This window comes from Carassius gibelio, chromosome B13, assembly GCF_023724105.1.
Source record: "Carassius gibelio isolate Cgi1373 ecotype wild population from Czech Republic chromosome B13, carGib1.2-hapl.c, whole genome shotgun sequence".
In the NCBI taxonomy this organism is placed as follows: Eukaryota; Metazoa; Chordata; class Actinopteri; order Cypriniformes; family Cyprinidae; genus Carassius; species Carassius gibelio.
Genome location: NC_068408.1, coordinates 21,757,484 through 21,779,499, shown reverse-complemented (window position 1 = coordinate 21,779,499; position 22,016 = coordinate 21,757,484). Strand labels below are relative to the sequence as shown.

At 34.6% G+C, this 22,016-nt stretch overlaps 2 protein-coding genes across 2 annotated transcripts in view; both read left to right on the top strand.

Moving 5' to 3' along the window:
- Positions 1 to 3,968, top strand: part of LOC127970423 (protein kinase C epsilon type) — an 87,649-nt gene extending 83,681 nt beyond the window's left edge. The window contains exon 15 of the mRNA XM_052573008.1: positions 1,557 to 3,968. Within this exon, the coding sequence (XP_052428968.1) occupies positions 1,557 to 1,703 (147 nt within the window). The 3' untranslated portion in view covers positions 1,704 to 3,968. The remainder of the gene's footprint in view (positions 1 to 1,556) is intronic.
- A 1,703-nt stretch (positions 3,969 to 5,671) lies between these two features.
- The window catches only part of LOC127969709 (endothelial PAS domain-containing protein 1), a 35,290-nt gene continuing 18,945 nt past the window's right edge, over positions 5,672 to 22,016 (top strand). The window contains exons 1-2 of the mRNA XM_052571767.1: positions 5,672 to 6,047; positions 20,002 to 20,192. Of these exons, the coding sequence (XP_052427727.1) occupies positions 6,022 to 6,047; positions 20,002 to 20,192 (217 nt within the window). The 5' untranslated portion in view covers positions 5,672 to 6,021. The remainder of the gene's footprint in view (positions 6,048 to 20,001; positions 20,193 to 22,016) is intronic.

Here is a 22,016-nt window from a genome sequence, read left to right as displayed (position 1 = left end):
ATTGAAAAAAAAAAATCCATATTCAAAACACCATATAAACTCTATAAACATTATGTTATGTCTAGTAGGATTTTGGACCAATAAGATTTCACTGTGGGCGGGACCTAGTGAGTGAGACGCCAGGTTCCACTGATAGACTAATTAGGCTTATAGATTAAATTCAGAATATATTTTTTGAAGAAATAGGATATACCGTTTGACACCTTATCATATTGTGTCTGGTTACAGCACAGTTTAACTGTATATTGGCTGTCTCATTTCAGACATAAGCACTGGTCTTTCCAAATGCAGTTATCAAGAACATTACATTGCTCCAGCCCTCATGGTTCTTTGAAGTGTGCGTGTCACACTTCTGTTTTTGGTAGTGTGAACAGAGGGATATCTGAGATGCTCTTGGACTCTCAGCACACATCAGACGCTGTACTTTGAGACAGAGATGCATGCTGGCTGCTGTAAGTGTGTGTGGAATGCCTCTCAGATAGTGTGAGAAGGCCCCTGCCTGTCCGCCCCATTCTCACGCCTGCTCACGAGGCTGATGAGAGCCCTTAGAGGGTGAGAGGTTGGGAGAGTTTAAAACATGCACCAATATGAGGCAGATTAAACAGATATATATATATATATTTTGTTTGTTTTGTTTGTTTTGTTGTTTTTGTGTGTGTGGGGGGGGGGGGTGTATTTTGTTAAAGCCTGTTTTGTTTTGTTTTGTTTTATTTTGTTTCCAATATGGAAAAGTGATAACAAGCAAAAAATTATATAATATATATATAGAATTTTGAGCATATATATATATATATATATATATATATATATAGTTGAATTCTGAGCATATATATATATATATATATATATATATATATATATATATATGCTCAGAATTCAACTCTGAGAGAACTTTTGATTTTCTGGGTAGCATTCTATAACAAATTTCAGGAAGACTTAAGACTCTTTAAATCCAAACAATAATGAGAGCATTGGTCTTTATGCGTGTTTATTAAAACAAAAACATTATATAGCAATGAATTGGTTAAAGACATCCATCTAGTTCACATAGAAAAAAAAAAAAAAAACAGCATAGGCGGACACAAAACACTCTCTGTGTGAATGGCCACTTATTCACATGACACAGCAGTAGCTGAATTTTCTAATTTATCTCTCAGAAAGAAGTCTTTTGTTTCGATTGTTAGTAGGTGAATATCCACTTCATCCAGCGCTGTTTGTTCTCTGTTTCCTTAAAAATCTTGATACTCTCTATTTTACTGACTGACAGTCTGCTTCAATGAGAGAGTGTGAATTGATTCCGTTTTTTTGAAAGCCTGTTGTACTGAAAAGAAAGAACCGACTCAAAAGTATGATTAATTCACAAATTATTGGCATGGCTTGTTCAGTCGACAGAAATAAGCGCCACACATAAAAACTGCTAAAATGTTTCCTGGAAAAGCATTTTTAGGTTAATCAGAGTGTTTATGGAATGCACAGGGTTTGGATGTATATGTGTTTTTGTGATTTATTTTTCTGAAATTGCTCATTTAGCACACTTTCCCTTTCTCCATCCTCAGAAAACCAAAAGGGACGTCAACAATTTTGACCAGGACTTCACCCGCGAGGAGCCGGTGCTCACCCCGGTGGAAGACGCCATTATCAAGCAGATCAACCAGGACGAGTTCAAGGGCTTCTCTTACTTCAGTGAAGAGACCCTGTCCTAATACTAAAACCTCTGTCTCCTGGGCTGTACTTGGTGCAGTCGTGCACTGCAAATGCTGTGAACGCCCATGAGATGATCGTAGACCATCATTTACCAAGAATTCGATGCTTTAATTTAAAAGTAGAAAGTTAGGCATTATAATTTTTCCTGCTGAACCCCAAAAAAACATGTGCATGCACAGATACTCACAGATTTGCACCATCTTTATTTGATGTATGTATAACACATAAGGGAGCTCGTGTGACATCACTAAAGCGGCTGGATAGAGATCTTTTGGAGGCCATTTCATGTTTCATTTCTTCTCCCATCATGCAGTGTAACAGTGGTACATCTGGAGTCAACCCATTTACACTAGCACCATTTTGAAATGCAAAAACCAAATGTAAAGAACAAGTGATTGTATTGCAGATGTGATCCATAGATGTGATGCGTGTGAATTGGGAGTTTTAAACACTCTGCATTGGGATCTGATCACATGATGGTCTGATAGGCAGAGACAGTGACTGGACGGTACTGGGAAAGACTCAGAACTGCCTTTCCAATCGAAACAGCAGTGTTGACATATACGCAAGTCACCAAAACAAGTGTTGTGTGTGTGTCTGTATACTGGAGGGTAAGGTTACACAAGTACCCTCTGTAGTGTTTTGTTGTGTGTGTGGTTTTTTCATTATATTACTGGATTGTTTCGTTGCTAGGATGTTGAAATTATTGGTTTCTCTACAATGCAACAAGACCTATGATTATGAACGGGACAGGACAGTAGCCAATCACGTCTCTACAGTCTACAGTACGTACAAGTCCTGATTACCTTCATCATTAGCCTGTGAACTTTGAGAATAGACTAATCATCTACTGCATGGTAATGCCTACAATATTCTTGTGTATTATTAGATTATGAGAAACTGTTATGTGCAATATTCTCTCTGTGTGTATGTCTGTCTCTGTGTGTGTGTTTAGCATTTTCTGTTCTTTTGTCTCTCTCCATCTCATCTTCAGTGTGTCTGATTTCCACTGTCTGTTTTGGTTGGTAACCGTTTGGTCGTCAGGTCATGCCATATGCAGCACACGTCTTTTATTTCAGCTGCTACAGCCTCTGAATTTCATGTTTCATGTAGTTAGAAAAGACACAAAATATTGGGCTTCTGTGGCAAAAAAAAAAAAAGTCATAGAAAATGCATAGAGATGATCTTCCATTCTATATACAGCACAACTCAAATACCCTAGAATTTATCCTAATATGTTAGCTGTAAAGCTATGAAAGCTTGTGATGCAAGCAAGACATTTATCAAAGAAATACAATCAGCTCATTACATTATGAACATAAGAAATAATGAACGCATTTGTAATAAATTCACATTTTTTTCAACTCTTGCCAACATCAGGTTTAAAAGTTAACATGAAATTGAAATTATTGAAATTATTGCCTGCTTTTGTTTTGTCTGCATTAAAAAAAAGCCTTTGAAGCAACTCTTTCTTTCTTGTGATGTCACCCTTTGCATCCAAACACTTTTATTTTGCTGTGAACACTCACTTTTCACAATTCAATCAATTCTTGTGGCATAATACTTATTTTCCGTTTTATGTTTCGTCTAACAGTATATCAGATCCCCAAAGTGAAAGTTGGTTTTGAACAGCGTCTCATGTTGACTTTGAGACCTTCACTCATTTCATGTCCATTTTACAGATCTGATGCTTCATTTTGAGTTTTTGCATCATTTACATTTTGTTTGTTTGGTTGTTTTTCTCAAAGCATGTCTGCCCTTATTTGTGCCCTTCTGATCTGGCATCTTTCGGCTTGGATGGAGTCCACTAACAGAAACTCTCACAGCTACACCTGCCAGACACCTCTGTCCTAATGCAAACTTTTGGACATCATGAGTAACTCTGTTTTTAAATGACTCTACATAGGAAACACATTGACATGTTCAAGCAAAAGATGGAAGCACCTCTTTGGTTAAACGTGAATCTGTGTCTCACAAAGGAATACTTATTTGTACATACAGAGGTACAGTGCATATAAATATAAATTATATATGTGTTTTATGTCACTGTAAGAATCATAAATGTGTATGTATTTCTTTTTTATTTTATTGTGCAAGTTTTTTTTTTCTTTTTTTTCATTGCCATTAGTCACTGTCGTGTCATTATTTGCATTTTACTGTGTGCCAAATGTACTGTTCTCAAAGGATGTGAATGTGCATTTTTTTTTTGTTTGTAACCTATTAAATAAGATGTCAGAAATAAACCAAATAGTTTGAAGTCCAAATCAATCTCCAAATGCACAATAATGTAGCTGAGACAAAGTGTTTTAAGAGTCTGTATTTGTGCCGAATGCTGGAGAAGACGGGTGGTTGATTGTCATAGGCTATGAATATATGAACTGTATAATAATGACCCACGCAAATAGTTAAGCATGAGAGAAATTAGTGTGTGAACTTTGGTTAAAAATAAGGGTCATCATGACCAAAACAAAGAGTGAAGGATTAGTGCTGTCACATGTGACCTTCTATTCTAGATGGAGGCTATAGATGTCCAAGGACATGAGGAAATGCATATGCTTGTCATTTTGGGAATGCTCAGAACTTTTTGTAAACTGAATAATCTGAGTGCATAGTTCAATGAGGTGAAAGTTATATTGTGCTTTATTTTCATAATAAATGAATGATTGAGGATACTACAAACAGTTGTTTAAGACATTAATATATAGTACACCACACAGTGGTGGGACAAATTATTAGAACAGTAGTATTTTCATCAGCTAAAAAAATGATTTTAAGTCAATTATTTATATCTTTGACTGTAGTGTTTCAGTATATCAGTTAACATTTTCAAACATTAATTTTGACATCAATTGTAATAATCCAGTGAGATTTTAATCTTATAGCAGCCAGTGCTCCACACAGAGATCTGATCTCACCATCATCATCAGTCTGTCTGAGATAACATGAAGAAACAGAACAAACTGAGACAGACTCAATCCTGAAGAACTGTGGCTACATCTCCAAGAGGCTTCAAGAAAATACTGTTAAACGTTTTAGGCGCTTTTGTAAAATGCGGTAAAATAAGGATGCTGTTAAAAATAATTTCAGAAATAAGTTTGCTTTATTAACTAACTTCACATTCAAATCAACATTTGGTGTGACCATCCTTCGTGTTTAAAGCAGCTTTTGCCCTCAGTGCACTTGAGCATAGATTCTCAGGAAGCTTTGCAGTTATGTTTTCCAGAGTAACATAACGGATAATGGTTTTCTATTTGAATATATATTAAAATATAATTTATTCCTGTGATGCAAGCTGTATTTTCAGCATCATTACTCCAGTCTTAGGTGAATAATAAGCAGTATTCTGCAGTGTGTGTATAACAGCATAAATATGTGAATAGAGAGCAGATGGCATTTAAAATAAAAATTACATTAACACCCTGTTCTGGAAAAGAAAAGAAAAAAGAAAGAACTTGGAAACACCAAAAAAACAATCATTTAAAAATGAACCTATTCATGTTTTCTATTCTAATTATTTTCATATGTTCTTCTCACCAAGTGAAAACAAATTAAGAAAGATGTTTTCGAAGCTACATATGTTGTGTGTTGTATAAATAAGAAGTTCTCTAAAATAGCAATGCTGTTACAATAAGTATTAAAATAGCCAACAGAAAAATACTATAAAACCATTTTGCTTCTCAGGAAAGCCATACATTGTCCTTAATTAACTTATAATGTACCAAAGACTCTTAAATTTTAGGCTGCATGTGTCTCTCAGCATCCCTGAATGTATTTTCAATAGCCTTTTGGCTTACTTGTCCACTCAGTCAGTTCTGCTCCAGAGAGACATGCCATCTTGCAGAGTTGCAATCATGTTGCTGATATTTTCCACTAAACTACGAGACTGGACTGATTTAAATGAGTTTGGTTAAAGTTTGATGCTGGCTCTGGGAGAAGGTCAGGGCAGACGGTGGGCGGGTCCCAAAGGCGGCTTCAGCCAATCAGAGAGCAGTGATTGATTGCTCAGCTGTCAAGCGTCCTTCAGTGCGGCGCTGTTGAACTTCGCTGACCGCAAAACAAGCGAGAAAAACTCCCTCACCGCGACGAGCCCCACCGCGCGTGGATTTTACAAGAGCGGGAGACTGTACGATCCTTGGCAGTGTTCTGAGACTGTACAGTCACTTTCGCCCTGCTAGTGGACTCTGCTGCATTTTTCACGACCAGTTTTGCCTCCTTTTCTGTGATTTAAAGCGAGCGTCTGCGGGGGTCTGGAGCGCGTCCCGTCTGCGCAGAGATCGCACTGCTGTTGACCTGCGGGAATAACGAGGGGACAGAGAGATGACAGCGGAGAAAGAGAAGAAGAGGTGAGTTTGCTGTGAGGAATGTATTCTTCTGTAGACAGCGCAGTTCGGGTTTAATGGAGCTGCAGCAACAAGTGGATCTGTGTGAAACTCAAACGCGCTGCGCACAGCCAGAGACACTTCACTGCGCACTCCGACTAACAAGAAAGAAAGACAGAAAGAAAGAAAAGTGTCCTATATTCTTTGTCATGTCGAGTCTGAGAATGGTGCATCTTGTTAATGTTATATAGTCTACTTTAAATTCGAAAATAATGAACGAATCAACTAATATAGGCTACATGAGTTACTGCACGAAGACTATTAGGCTACACATTTCCTTACTGAATATTGAAAGTATTCAAAGTAGCATAATAATAATTTGTAGGAATGTGAGAAAACGTCATAAGGTTTATTTATTTATATTATGTTATATTTATTCGTGGATCCTTTATTATTATTATTATTATTATTATTATTATTATTATTATTTCAGAGATAAATAGTATAGTCCTGTTCTGAAATCAGTTGAAATCATTTACCTGTGACTTTATTTTTAAAATGCAGGATCATAAAATTCTGTTAATATTCTCCTTTTTTATATATATATAAATTTGAACCTTTTATAATACTAATACTAATAATTATTATTATTAATTATTATTGTTGTTCTTGATTATTATTATTATTATTATTGTTGTTGTTATTATTATTATTATTGTTATTATTATTATTATTATTATTATTATTATTATTATTATTATTATTATTTATTAAATCAATTTTGAAATTGTTAATAATAGTACATTGTAAATACTTATAAATATCTTCATCGTTACATTATTTTTTTTAAGTCAATTTAACATATATAATTTGTTTAATATCTACAAAATTGTATGAGTTTTCAGTGAATTGTCTTTATTAGTAATTAAACAGAATCTGGAATTTATGACTTTGGCGCCACTTTCAATTTCAATTTTTAAGGTAGCACCACATTTAAGGTAGCAATTAGCTAAACTTATTTTAAAAGTTTATATTTAGTAGGTTAAAGTTTATTACAGTGAGCAGGATTTAAACACTATTTATCAGGCACCATGTTAATAGGCTATAAAATGAGCTATATATAGTCTGGAAAACTCTGGTAACTTGGAGATGTCATGTAGAAATATATCTGTGAAGATTAAAGACCATCAGAGTGCTAATGAGAGAATAATAGAGAATGTGTTTGTGTGCGTGTGCAACGGCTCTGAGAGCGCCTTGAAGTCTGCCTCATCCTCGTGACAATTGTTCCCTAACAAGCTTTCTGCCCTTTATCTGATGAATCTCAGAGTGGCAGAACATAACCAAACATTGCTACTAAACTCAGATCAAGAGAATGTGTCTCTACATTAGCGTGGCTGATTCAGAAAGAGTGCAAAATCTTTAACCTCAAGACACAAGACGGTGTGTGTGTGTGTATATTTGTTTGTCTGTCTATAACGATCCCATATGTTTTAGTGGTTTACTGTTGGTAGGAGAGAGATTAGATCAACCCCGACATGTTTTATATATATTTTGGCATGTTTTGTATTCATGCATGTTGTGTAAGATAGCCAGAGTCCCCTTTCTTGGCCTCATCTGCATTTCATAAGCTTCAGTAGATTGTAATGATCCACCGAAAGGAATTTTTACAGAAACTGTTTTCGTTAGAAACATTCACTTTTCAAAGTTTTCACAAAACAGAAAGTAGCATATAAAATAGCAGTTATTCTAAATGAATTAATAATCAGCGCTCAATGTGACAGTGTGCTGTGCCATCAAAGAAGTGCAAATTAAACCTCACCATTCCAGTCAACGGTTTTTGGCTCCCTGTCTCAACCAGATTCATTCACAGTCATCACATTGCGGAAAAGTTGGTGCATCACTGATATGTTTTATCAGAAGTGCTTTGTTGTTTGTAACTGAAAGTTGCAACAGAATTAAGCAGGACTCTAATGAAGTCATTAGTGAAGTAGTCATCAATGTTTAGACTGAGTGTAAAGTATTTGTGTGCTTGTCAGTAGGGCAGAATTGATTGTTGTAGCATTATAATTCACGCAGGGTGGCTTTTTAATGGTCATTCTGGCTATTTTGGCTCATCATTTGTTGTAGTTCTCTATTACGTCAGCCTGAATCACCAGGCTTTGTCTCCCAGCTTCATTCTGTGCCTGAATTCGGTGCAGTGGCTCATTTACGAAGAGAAAGGCTGTGTTTTGTGATGGGCTCTGTTAACTCCCTCATGCTGAGAGCTGGCCATTAGCCTGATCTAACTTGTGTACTCTTTCAGAGCATTGTTCTGTGCCCTGCTGCAACATAACCGCTTACCTGCACCTAGTTACCTAACCTGAGATTGGAGTCTGAGGGACGAATTTACTAAATCGGGCCAATTAGCATGAGACCACAATATGCTTTTTCATTGCTAATTTTTAATCCCAAAAGAGGGTTTTCGCGCACAAGCTGTTAGGAAATCTGCCCCTAAAAATCTTCATTCAAAGAAGAAAGTTGCTGACCTTGTATTGACAACTTCCAAACCAGACTCATTGGAAAAAAAGTGGCCGTGATGAAATTTCTGCAAAATGATCTTGCTTCTGCGTTTGAAAACATCGTACGACACACACACAAAACTCTACCATTTAATTTGCTAGTGTGAGCAAAAGCAAATGTTAAATAAAAAGAAATAAGAACTTATTTGTTGAAGCAGCTGTCATTTTAGCTTGCTTCCACAAGTCTTTGAGCCCTTGTATCGTGACTCGTGTTTCACCGCACAAGTGCAGTGCTTTACCAGGTGCGCTTTCAAGCAAGTTTACTATGTTACAAAAACCATATGTATCTGATTGTGTGATGCAAACATCAAAGTGCATTTGTTTACAAATCATGCACACTGGTAAATGTGTTTTAAGGTTATAACTTCATATTGTCTTTATTTTATCTTATTATCTATATTATGTAATCATAATTGGTATGAAAGGGAATTAAAGGTTAGTGGTGTTTTACTGCTGCTGGTGCTCATTTCAGCTGGAAACTGCAGTGAATTGTATGTAGTGGTATGATTTTGAAGTGTGTTCAGGAAATGTTTTTCCAAGAGCCTCAAAGGTTGGTTTTGTTCCATCACTTACAGTTTCTGTCAGCCTCTGGCCATCGCCTCGAGTAGCTTCAGGGGTCTCACAGTATTTTGCAATGATTTTGGCTTGTTCTGTGTGTGAACTTTCAGAATGGATTCAGACCATCTTAGAAATGTGTTGTTTATAACATCCTTTGTGATGTGATACAACATGCTTGCGATTTTAATAATATGAATATATTTAGCTATTGTTCTTATTATACTAAACAAATGGTTTGCAAATACAATGAGACACACTTGACCCTCTTCCTGCTGTCACCATATACTGTGCATCAACTTATACGACATTCAAAAATCTGAGATTAGTATTTAAAAAAAATAATTGGTAGATTTTTGAACAATCACATTTTTGTATTTTTTACAACACTTTGAACAGTCTCTTATGCTGAACAAGCCTTTTTGTGGAAACATGATGCAATTTTGTTAAAAGGTTCATAAGAACAGAATTTATTAGAAATTTTGTTGTTGTTTCAGAACAATTTATACATAAAGGTTTTAATGCATTTTTTTATGCATCCATGTGAATTAAAGTATTCCTTAAAAAGCCACCCTAAGTTAAAAAAGTGTAGTTTTCATTTATATATATATTTTTTGTCCATAGAATTGTTTCGAGTTCTTAAGTATGATGCTTTCTTCCATTCAAACTCTTGTTAGTTGACTCAAACTCTTTAGTGCCATTACTGAAAAAGAATCCTTACAGAAGCCTCAATATTTTTCATATCAGAATGTTTTTTTTTAAAGTAGGTCTATATGTAGATAACTACCGCTGTTTTGTATCAACTGCGTTTTATTCATGTTCTTTTTTTAGTGCATTGCCATGATTGTAACCAACAATATTTACAATACTGCAAAGATGGTTCCTCTGAAGAATCAACATTTAATCCCTTTCAAGAGCATTTATATTGACATATTTATCAGATATCATCAAAAGGCTGCAGGCTTTAGCGCATGCTTTCTATCTTTTCCTCTTTGTGTCATTTGTTGGTATCAGCGATGGGTATTTGAGTAGGACTGATGTGGGCATTTAAGACCTTTGTTTTCACAGGAGAATCCAAGATATGAGACTTTGCTGGAGACATTCAAAGAGCCTCCCAGCTGTAGGACTTGTCTAAACAGAAATGTGCAGTTTATTGTGACAGGATCTCTAGAGAGGGTCTGAATGGAGACTTCACCGTCCCACCCTCGGCTAACGGCAGGGGTGCGAGGCACTGCTCTCGGTCTGGGAGCTTATTTTCTCCTTCTCTTTTTCTTGTTTTTCTCCCTCTTACTCCAATGGCTCGGCTTGCCTCTGATTCCGTATCGCTCCCATCTCTTCTTTCTTAAGGCATACTGATCTTTACCAGTGTTTTTCCACTCTTTAGCTCCTCCAGACCACTGTCTCCTGTCGCTTCCTGTTAGCCAACCCCGTTCTTCCTCTTGCTGCATACTTCACTCACATCAATTTCTAACATCAGCTGCTTCCAGATGAACTTTACTCTCATTACCCTTGGTTGGTCCCCATCACTTAACTACGTCATCGGCAATCACAGTAAACTTTGGCCCCGATTTCCTATAATTGCGTAGAATTCCTGAAAATTAGATCTATGAGTGAACATGAGTGTGGCAGAATTGGAGGCTCGTCTGAATGATCCGTGTGTAGTCGGCTCTCTCATTTAACCTGATGTTTTTTTGTGTGTATAAATTTGATATCAGGCGATATTGTTTATAAAAATCGATTTACATTTCCGTCATTCCGATTGACATTGTAGCCAACGATATTTGAAAAGCCACAAAAAATGGAAGATGTAAAATGCAGTTAAAATCTGTGGCATGGTGATAAAAAGCAATATAAATCTACATTTATTTTAATTAAAGCATTTCAATATATGAACAGTGTTATGATGCAGAAGAGTTTGATTGACTGAAACCCTTTTAACTAAATGCATCAGACTTTAAAACTATTTCACAAACCCTAAAGAAATAGAGTCGCTGAGGCAGTATTTGCAATAAAGTCAACTTTTGATCAAAATGGTCCACTTCTCAAAATTCATTGAATTCCTGATTGACCAAATAAAGTCTAGGCCATCGTAAATAATCAGGTTTTGGAAATATTATAATTTATACATATATTTCTGTAATTTTAACTTATATAATTACATCTAGAACCATACAGATTATTTTAAAGATTAATTATATAACAATTATTATTATTATTATAATTATTTTATACTAAAATTGTGTAATTGTCCAATAACAAATATGAATAATGGTTCAATTCCTGATAAATTTTGATAATTATAAAAACATAATTAATAAATATGAATAGTTATGTATTTATGTGTGTGAATATATATGTATGTGTGTTTGTGTGTGTGTATGTGTGTATGTGTGTATGTGTGTGTGTGTGTGTGTGTGTGTGGGTGTATGTGTGTGTGTGTGTGTGTGTGTGTGTATGTGTATGTGTATGTGTATGTGTATGTGTATGTGTATGTGTGTGTGTGTGTGTGTGTGTGTGTGTGTGTGTGTGTGTGTGTGTGTGTGTGTGTGTGTGTGTGTGTGTGTGTGTGTGTGTGTGTGTGGTGTCCACTTATGTTTTGTTTTGTAATATAAATATTTTAAAATATATAAAAGACAAAAAAAAAGTGTTGAACAAGAGCATCTACTCAGTAAAGTGGAAATATTTGTAGATGGATCTTATCAAAGCAACATAATTTCATATCCAGACACTTGCACTTGATTTTCATATTTAAAAAGTTTTTTTTAAATGCTTAAAATGATACACATTGGATGCTATTTTTAGAAATCTGCCAAATGATGTCATTTATTATTAATACACTGTATATGAATATTACAAATATTTGAGTATTGTTCATTCTGAATCCTCTGGAGTGATGGTGAATGGATAAGACTGATGACGCTGTATTATTGAACCATGTATTGTGAAAAGTGCTGTAAAAATGCACATGAATTGAATTGAAGCGTGTCGCGGTGTGGGCTGTGTCTGTGTGCGTATGTAAGTGTTGCCATCAGCCAACGTGGACCCCATCCATGATCTTCTGTCTCTGGTGGAGAGGGTTGTGCCGGCGATGCTTGTTTGGTTGAGTTGGAGAACGTTCTGTTCCAGACGATCAGAGATTAGCCTGGACCACATTGTTCTCTGTTTGTGTTTAGCAAGATGCCAAAACGACAGGAAAGCAGACTGTAAGCAAGCTTTGGTGTTTGTCATTAGAATGAGTGGTCAGGCACCTGCGCTTCACTTCTGTGTTATACATTAACAAAGCCAGACTGGACTTGTGTTTACAGCACATGCTATATCTCCATTGATTGTACTGAATTTAAAAAGGTAGCAAAATGCCATCCATCATCCAAATAATGAAGTCCAAGCTGCTTATTTCATTACATAGTGACCAGATCTCTTCACTGATGTATTTACAAACAAGTAAAGGAGAGAGAAGCCAGGACAAAGACTACTTCTTGTGTTACAGTTTAACTAGATGAATTAGATTTAGAAACTTAAAGCAATCGCCAAATAAATCAAATGTTAAATAAAGTTTTTTAAAATGTACTACAAAATATACAGTACAAATTAATTTCTATGTTTTACTAATACAAAAATATATGAATAAAATATAACAAAATATATATTTTTAAAATGTATAATATATCTGAAATTTGTTATTATTATGTGTATAGTGTCCAATAACCAATATGCAATTGGTTTTTGTTGTTCACTTTTTTATTCATAATTTTGACACTGTAATAAATGATCTTTAGTCTGTCAGAGAATGTGCTGACAGAATATCTTCTTTTTTGTGGGACTAGAGTAGACTCTCCCTTGAAAAGGTGAAATGAGCTTGCAGCGCTGCACCTTGCACCCTGTTACCCATCCACTGTTTGCTCTGTTCACAAACACTCCAGGGCCTGGGGGTTTGTGTCTGGACTTTTAGCATCTGGCTGCTGTGTCCTAAAGCATGAGCTGTTTGTTATGAAAATAGTTATGTGACAGGACAGCAGATGGCTGCGGCGACACTTCTAGTTCTACCTGAGGCTACACTGACATATACTCCCAATATGATTCAAATCAAACACTGAGACTGCTGTACTACAGTACAGACCTGTTGTGACATTCAGTCAAACTACTCTTTTATCACTCATAAACAAAACTTCTGTCATCATTTTCCCTCATTTGATATAAATACTATAATCTTTTTGTCATTTAAATTTTTAAATGTTTTTTTTATTATTTTTTTATTAGTTTGTTTCTATTATTTTATTTTATTTCAGTTATTTTAGTACTTAAATTTAAATAAATATTTTAGTAGTAAATCTAAATGAAATTTAGAAATGTTAGCTTAAATACAAACAATGTAAAAATGGTTTTAATATATTTTATTTCAGTTAATGTTATTTTGTTTGTAATAAAGAATATTTCTGGTTTTAATTTAAGTTCACAAATATTATTTAAAATTAAACTGCATGAAAATTAAATAATTATTTTTCCGTTTATGTCTGTGCACCAGTGTTGTTAGCATCTAAAACTATAAAAATACTTTCTGGTAATAATAATAATAAATAAAAAAAACAATTCTGGAGTAAAATAAAATAAAATATAAAAAAACAAAAACAAAACAAACAAACAAACAAACAAAAACTAAAACTTAACCTGCACCACTTCTAAAAAATGTTTTATTACTGTTAGTTGATGGGGCAACATTTCTAAAATACATTTTATGAAATGTATTTTATATGAAAGTACTAAAATGTAAGTTATATGAAAGTACTAAAACTGAGATAAAAATAAAACTACATTAATTAAAGCACATAACAATATTACTACCACTGCAACATTAACTCATATGAAAACTGAAAATCTAAACAAATAAATGCTAAATTCAAAATATTGATAAATACTGCAATAGCATATAAAACACTACTGTGCACTTTCAAACAAGACATATCACAAGTTTGTATTATTCATGTTCATTGAGAATCTGAATCTTGAAGTGAATTATCACAGATCATGTCTTGAATTGGATATTTATTGGCTGGTCAGAGATGTATAGAAGGCCAGCGGTTAGCACATATGATCTGATACAATGTCCCGTTCTGCCTCTCTTTCATCACGTCCTGTCTTCTACACTGTCACCTGTAATGCAGTGAACTTAAATAAAATGAAAACGATTAGTGAACTGCATCACTAATCATTTGTTTTTTTTTTACCTGTTGTTGGTTGTATTCTTAACTCTGATGTAATGCGATGTAAACATTTGTTTCTGTTGAATGTCAATTGCCGCTAAGAAACATATGCATGGTATGTGCTTTACAGGGATCATTTGAAGTTACGTCTCGCTTCAGTCATGCACCATTAGTGTCTTGCAACTTTGAGTTTCAAAGTATGTTCTGATGCTGACTAAGATATGGTTGAGGTGAAGGTTGTATAATACACTGTTATGCTGATGGGAGAATCAGTTTTATGCATCAGGTCTCACATATGAGGAGTGGACTGTGATGATTCATTGTGCAAGTCTAACACTGCATCACTGCTGGATTATCTCATGCTAGGATTTCCTTGAGAAAAGACCTGCATCCACAGACTCGAGCGGGATTACTGTGACAGCTGTTCCTTTAAACTGGTTTTATGGTTTATTCTCTGCTTTCAACACATACTTAACCATTTTTAGGTTTTTAGGAATTTAATTATCATTACAAAGCAGAAAAAAAAATGGCCTCCTCAGTTCAATCCATATGAATGTGTTGTATTATTTAATCGTCTGCAAAATAATTTTGTTTATTACCAAATTTGATTCTGATTTAATTACAGTGTATAAATATATGCACAAATGTTCAAAAGTTTAGGGTTTGTGGTTTGTTTATTTTAAGAAATTAAGACTTATTTAGCAAGGATTTGTTAAATTAATCAAAACTTACTATAAAGACATTATAGCTACAAAAGAAATAAATTTCAAATAAATGCTGTTATTTTTTATGCATTCATTATCTATTAATCAAAGAACCCTAAAAAAAAATTTATCAGAAATTTCCCCAAAAATATCAAGCAGCACAACTGTTTTGAACATTTGATGATAATAAATATTTATTGAAAAAAAAAAACAGCTTTGAATCACGGGAATAAATTACATTTTAAAATATATTCACTTTTTTAAAATTGGTCATATTTTACAATATAATTTTTTTCAAATATAACATTTTAAATTAAATCAGTTTTAATTAACAATTCCTGAAAGTCAGAAATCACAGACATTATTTATTAATTTTTTAAGCATAATGATTAAGGAGGTCAGAGGATGCGTTAACTGAAAATTTCATTAATGGAATTTTTTTTAGTAGTGACGGAACTTTGTCAGATTACACTGAGAGTGATCTATCGTGATTAATAACTGTAGTTCCCACCCCTGTCCAGTTGGTGGCGAGGGATCAAGGGATCATCAGCTCCAAAACAAAAAGAAAACTTTCCCGATACGCTTGCTCTGCGTTTGATTACGCACAGGCGAGTAGACACTAGCAAAGCGAAGGAGATGATCAGCTCACGTGCACTGCTGCGTGTCTACAGCGATCCATCACACCGCATTAAAGAGCGGCAAAACGGTCATTGCTTGAATTTCCTAATAAAATAGACAGAATTTGAAATCTGAGACTTTGTTTCACATCAGAAGAAACAACATACAAAGCGTAGCCTATTGCGATTTATTGGACGGGAGGTGCACTATTCATTCATTCATCAACAGCATCTATCTATCCATATATTGATATTAAAATTGATCTTATATGTAAAATGTTTTATTACTTGATATAAAACCCTGTATTTATCTTGTATCAGTATTTATGTAGGTTGCTGTCACAGAAGCGGTCTGGACAGTGAAGGGCCCGCTCAGTGTGGGGCTGGAATAGCTGGGGGGACAGCGCTTAATTTAGTGCATTTCATGCAAGGCAAACGACCATTCTTCCAGTCATAAGGTCGCGTGTCATTGTTTGCATGCTTGAAAAGGTCAAGACTGCTTCGTCAGGTTTCGTGTTTGTTTATGGCTGCTTCCGTGCCGTGCGACTGTTTTATCATTAACCACATCTGTGAGCGCGGCCCACTGCTCCACCTGCTCCGCTCACCTGCTAAACATAGTTCAAGTCAGTCGCTCCGTTAAGTTTGTTAATCTGTTTATTTGTGGCTTTGTTCGGATCTGAAAGTAGCTCACATTGCAGCTACAGCTGCGTGACTTCAGGAATCTCATACAGTAGATCATTTGTCAAACTGAAATACAGTAGATAAGGTCCTCCTGACAGGTTGACGGTGTGCGTTAAGTGACTTTGAATTCTTGGTTTGGTCGGGACGGTTCAACAGCATGGGAATCTCACACAAATTTGGGAATAGTTAAGTTCACTGAACAAACTTTAATTGTAATTATTTAATTCAATAAGTATTTGCTTGCAAATAATACTTTTTTAATTTGACATTTGTAAATTATTTTATTTACTTTATAGCGGTCTCTTCATTTCAAGCCGGGATAGTAGAAATGATTTAAACATCCTTACATATGTCCTCAACTTTAATTACGTTCTGACTGGCTGTGATTGATTTGCAAGCTGCTGCATTTTTGCTTTCAGTGTGAACAGACACAATACTTGTTGCTTCATGCCTGCTTAATATTGTTCAGATTGACCAAAAAAAAATAATGAAAATGTACTCACCCTCAGGCCATCCAAGATGTAGATAAATTAGTTTCTTCATGGGAAGAGATTAGGAGAAATTCAGCATTACATCACTTGCTCAGCAACGAATCCTCTGCAGTGAATGGGTGCCGTCAGAATGAGAGTAAAAACAGCTGATTACAATAATCCACTTGTGACTGCAGTTCATCAAATAACATCTTGTGAAGCAAAAAAACTTATCATCTTGGATGAGTACATTTTCAGCAAACTGTGAACGGTTCCTTTAAGGTGCTGGTACCCTGTATAAAAAATAAAAAAAAAACCATCTTTGTGCCTTCTGTTACCCAAATGCTACATATAAGTTCCTTGAAGGTACATGTTAGTACCTAAAGATTACATATATTATTAGTATCTTTTGTAGGTCCCTAAGATTTCTGAAATGTGGAAAGGCCGATGGAATCACAGAATCAAATCATTAAAATTGAATTTACTGTATATAAATATGTTTCATGATTTCAGTTAATTAGAAATGCTTTTTGATTAATACAATTTAATTTAACCATTAAGTTAGGGTCTATAAAAAAAAAAAAAAACATTGAATTTGAATGGAAAAATGGAAAAATATCTTAAATGGAATTTGGAAAAAATAAATCAGGTTTCTTTTTTGATAGGGAACCACCACAGAATGTATTGAGAACCACAAACAATAGACGGTAGCTCCTTGGAACTGAGGATTTTCATTACGTTTAATTTAACCGCTGAAACCTGACATCTGGGAAAACAAGCAGGAAAATGAAACTTTCACACTTTCACCATTTGCCATATTTAGCAGTCGAGGCGGCGGGTTACATGTAATCTTTGGTGTGACAAAACCTCTGACAATAGCTATTCTTCAGGTCACTACCTGTTTTCCATTGCTGGTGGTGGTTTGGTCGTGTAGGGTTAAATCAGAGCCTGTAGACATCCGCGTCTGCTAAAGAGGGTTCACTAGACGGTTTCAGGCCCTGAATGAGCGCTAGATCTCCATTGTTCAATGTCCTGCAGGATCCTCTGGCTCTGTGCACTAACAATGAAGCAGACTGTCTGGACTTCAGAGACCTCTGAAGGGAGTGAATGAATGATGCTCAAGACATTAACTTTGAGTGCATATGATTGAGTGTACTGACTGCTTTTGTAAATGAGATTGTGTATGACACACTTGTGCTCGCAGCATCTGTTGAGTGGTGCATCGTGAGCTCTTGCTCCAGCTTTGGCTGAGTATGGATCATCTCATCCTGTACGGTTCTATGAAGAGAAACTTTTAGAAAAAATCTTCGGTCATTGAATCAGTTAGCGTTATATATCTGAACATTTGACCTCTCTCTCTCTCTCTCTCTCTCTCTCTCTCTCTCTCTCTATATATATGTATATATATATATATATATATATATATATATATGTATATATATATATATATGTATATGTATATATATATATATATATATATATATATATATATATATATGTATATGTATATATATATATATATATATATATATATATATATATATATATATATGTATATATATATATATATATATATATATATATATATATATATATATATGTATATATATATATATATATATATATAAAACTGAGCTTTTTTATTTCAAATTCAGAATGAATAATTTTCTTGTAGTTATTACATCACATGAAAGTTGTGGCAATAAATTCCACTGTCCGAAACCGTCCTAAAGGTCAATTCAAAGATTTATCACAACTTTGTAATAATATTTTGTTTTTATGTATCACAAGTTATGGAAATAAATTCCACTTGTCTTGGCTGTGTGACCGTGGATTGATGAAAGGGTGACTTCTGAACATCTGTAATCAGAGAGTTGACAGAGTTTCCAACATTCAACAAGATAAATTATAGCTGGTCATGGAACAGATGTGCTCTAATTTGGGACAGTATTTTTGTTTATTAAATCCAGGATGTAGCTATAAGTGATCATTCCCATAAGCACTTGAACCAGCCAGGAATGTCCCACTTGAGACCCGTCTGCTTTACTGACAGCATGGGCAGACGAGAATAAACCAAGCAATACAATGTTATAAGAGCGGCTTTTGCTGTGTCATTATTACTGGTTCATTCAGTTTAGCAGTTAAAGTTGATCAAGAGACATAATTGTTTTGTTTTAAGGCTAAATGCATTACTGAAAGGATAACTGTGTGCTTTTGTGTGTGTGTGTGTGTGCTTTTGTGTGTGTGTGTGTGTGTGTGTGTGTGTGTGTGTGTGTGTGCGTGTGTGTGTGTGTGTGTGTGTGTGTGGACTGATTCGCACCTGCCGGACACTGGCTCTTCTCCACTGGCTCAGTTTTTGGGCCTGATGTCTGAATCTGCAAGAGTGACTTGAGTTGAATGAGAATAAGAGAATAAGAAAGAGAGTTAAAGGCACAAAGAGACTGTTATTCTCTGAAACCTTACGAGAAATGGGTTTTGTATGTCTGTGTTTGTATACAGCAATGGAAAATATCAGGGTGAGTGTCCCAAAACTTGTCAACAGCATGTCAAGGTTAGCTGAAAATGACACTTACCGTATTTTCCGGACTATAAGTCGCACTTTTTATCATAGTTTCGCTGGTCCTGCGACTTATTTATCAAAATTTATTTGACATGAACCAAGAGAAATAAACCAAGAGAAAATACTACCGTCTACAGCCGTGAGAGGGCGCTCTGTGCTGCTCAGTGCTACTGTAGTCTACACTGAAAACAGAGAGTGCCCTCTCGTGGCTGTAGACGGTACAGTTTTTCTTGGTTCTTGGTTCTAAATAAATGCGACTTATAGTCCAGTGCGACTTATATATTTTTTTCCTCATCATGACGTATTTTTGGACTGATGCGACTTATACTCAGGTGCGACATATAGTCCGAAAAATACGGTAGTAATTATCGGTGAATCTCAAAAAACAAAAACAAAAACAAAAAGAGAGACCAGATTTTTAGAAGGAAACACAAGAGTAAACGGTGTATCTGTGTTTAGGTCTTTAAAAGCTTTTCTTTGCCATTTTGTCCACATTATTTTTTATTTTTTATTTTTTATCTGTGGGAGTATCTGCATATTGCACAATTTCACTATTTTCTTTTCTTAGATTTTATAGACACAAGAAGTAAGTGTGATTAATTCAGCCGGTATTTCCCTGTTGTTGTGTGTTGTAGGTGCACCTCAGAGAGGCGTAAGGAGAAATCTCGAGACGCGGCGCGCTGCAGGCGCAGTAAGGAGACGGAGGTGTTTTATGAGCTGGCCCGCCAGCTGCCTCTCCCACACAGCGTCAGCTCACATCTGGATAAAGCCTCCATCATGAGACTGGCCATCAGCTACCTGCGGACACGCAAACTCCTCACCTCAGGTACACACTCGCTCATCCACATCTGAACTGGACCGGATATTAAAAAACACACACATGAAAATCTATTAGGTTATTACATTTAGAATACATGCAAAACTTTGAACATCACAGCATCGACAAAAACAACTGATTTCCGTTTTACTGCACTATTTTTGGTGATAAAATATTATAGATTTTCTATAAATCTGCCATTAAATCTAACGTTTATCAGCAAAATAATGATAATTTTATCTGCATTCATGTTAATTTTAACATTTTGTGCATCGCTAGTTATGAAGACTTTGAAATGTTTTTCTTTCACTATGTGGTCAAACTCATACAAACAAATGGTTAAAATAAAAATAAATAAATGAAATTATTATTATTACCATTTAATGTTATTATTATTATTATAGTATTGATTTGGTATTGACAAAAAGGAACCGATTTTAGTTTTAATAGGCATCACATTTGTACATTTTTAGTATCTTCTATTTATCAGTCAGCAGCCAAAACATGGAAAAAAAATCTGTTTCAACCATAATTTAGTACTAGTACTGCAAATATTCTGAAAATGCTTTAAATTTACTATGTGTTACAACTTAACCACTAAATAATAATGATGATGATGATTACAACAATTATTATTATTCCAAAATTGCATGCATACAACTTTACATGCATAAATATTTATCTATACTGGTGATTTCAAGCATTTAGATTCAAAATGAATAGTATTAAGAAGTCATTGAATTGTTAACATACACCTGTTATAATGTAGGATACATATATTGCTTTGTTATTTCATATCAGTAAAGTAAAATTTTCATAATCGAATCTGGTGGATCACAAAACATAGAGCAAAATCCTATTACTGCATTGACTGGTGCTGCTCATTCTGCTGTTTTTATAGAGTTATATGTGTAATTTGATAAAGGTTATCGCATGGTGACTCCTGTGTTAGTACAACATCACAAACCACGTCATGTCAAAGAAAGAGCCGTGTTGCAAATACACACTCAGCTGATAATCAAATTCTGAAGCTCTTGTTTGATCTCTTATCTGGGCTCACTGTCATTAGCACTGCACTGTTATGAGGAAATGTTTTACTCGTGATGTCAGGCTACATTAAAGTTACTGTTGTATTATACAAATGAGGAGGCGCTTTATGTTAGGACATAATTGCGTTAGTGAATATTGGACCTGCTGTAACCATGTCCGGCTTAATTATGTTTAGCTGTAGGTGCTAATATAACAATTCAAAGACAGCATGGGACAAATACAGCAATTTAATCAAAACCTACAGAGCATGTTTAATAATGGATACGGCAAGCTTCAAGAGATATGAATGTGTGTGAGTGTTAAAGGGATGGTTCACTTAAAAGTGATTCAAGTGTTATTATTTCCTTCCCTTATGTTTTCTTCTGGAAAATTATGGTTTGCAAATTATGGAATGCAAAGGGAGAAGTTTAGCATAATGTTGACAATGCTCTGGATTGTGATTCAAGCTGTAAAAAGCACAGAAAAGCAACATAAAAGTATCATAAAGTAGTGCATAAAAATTGTGTGCCATTGGTATTTAAGTATCATTGGTATACTATAGTTTTTCTTAATATTTATATATTATTATATATATATATATATATATATATATATATATATATATATATATATATATATATATATATATATATATATATATATATATACATTTTTTTACTGTTATTTTAGTCATTTTATTTTATTAGTTTTAGTCCTTTTTTTAGCACTTCAGGTTAAATTATATGTGAATAGGTTTTTTTTTTCCTAAATATTTTATTTTATTTAAAATTTTTCAAGTAATGA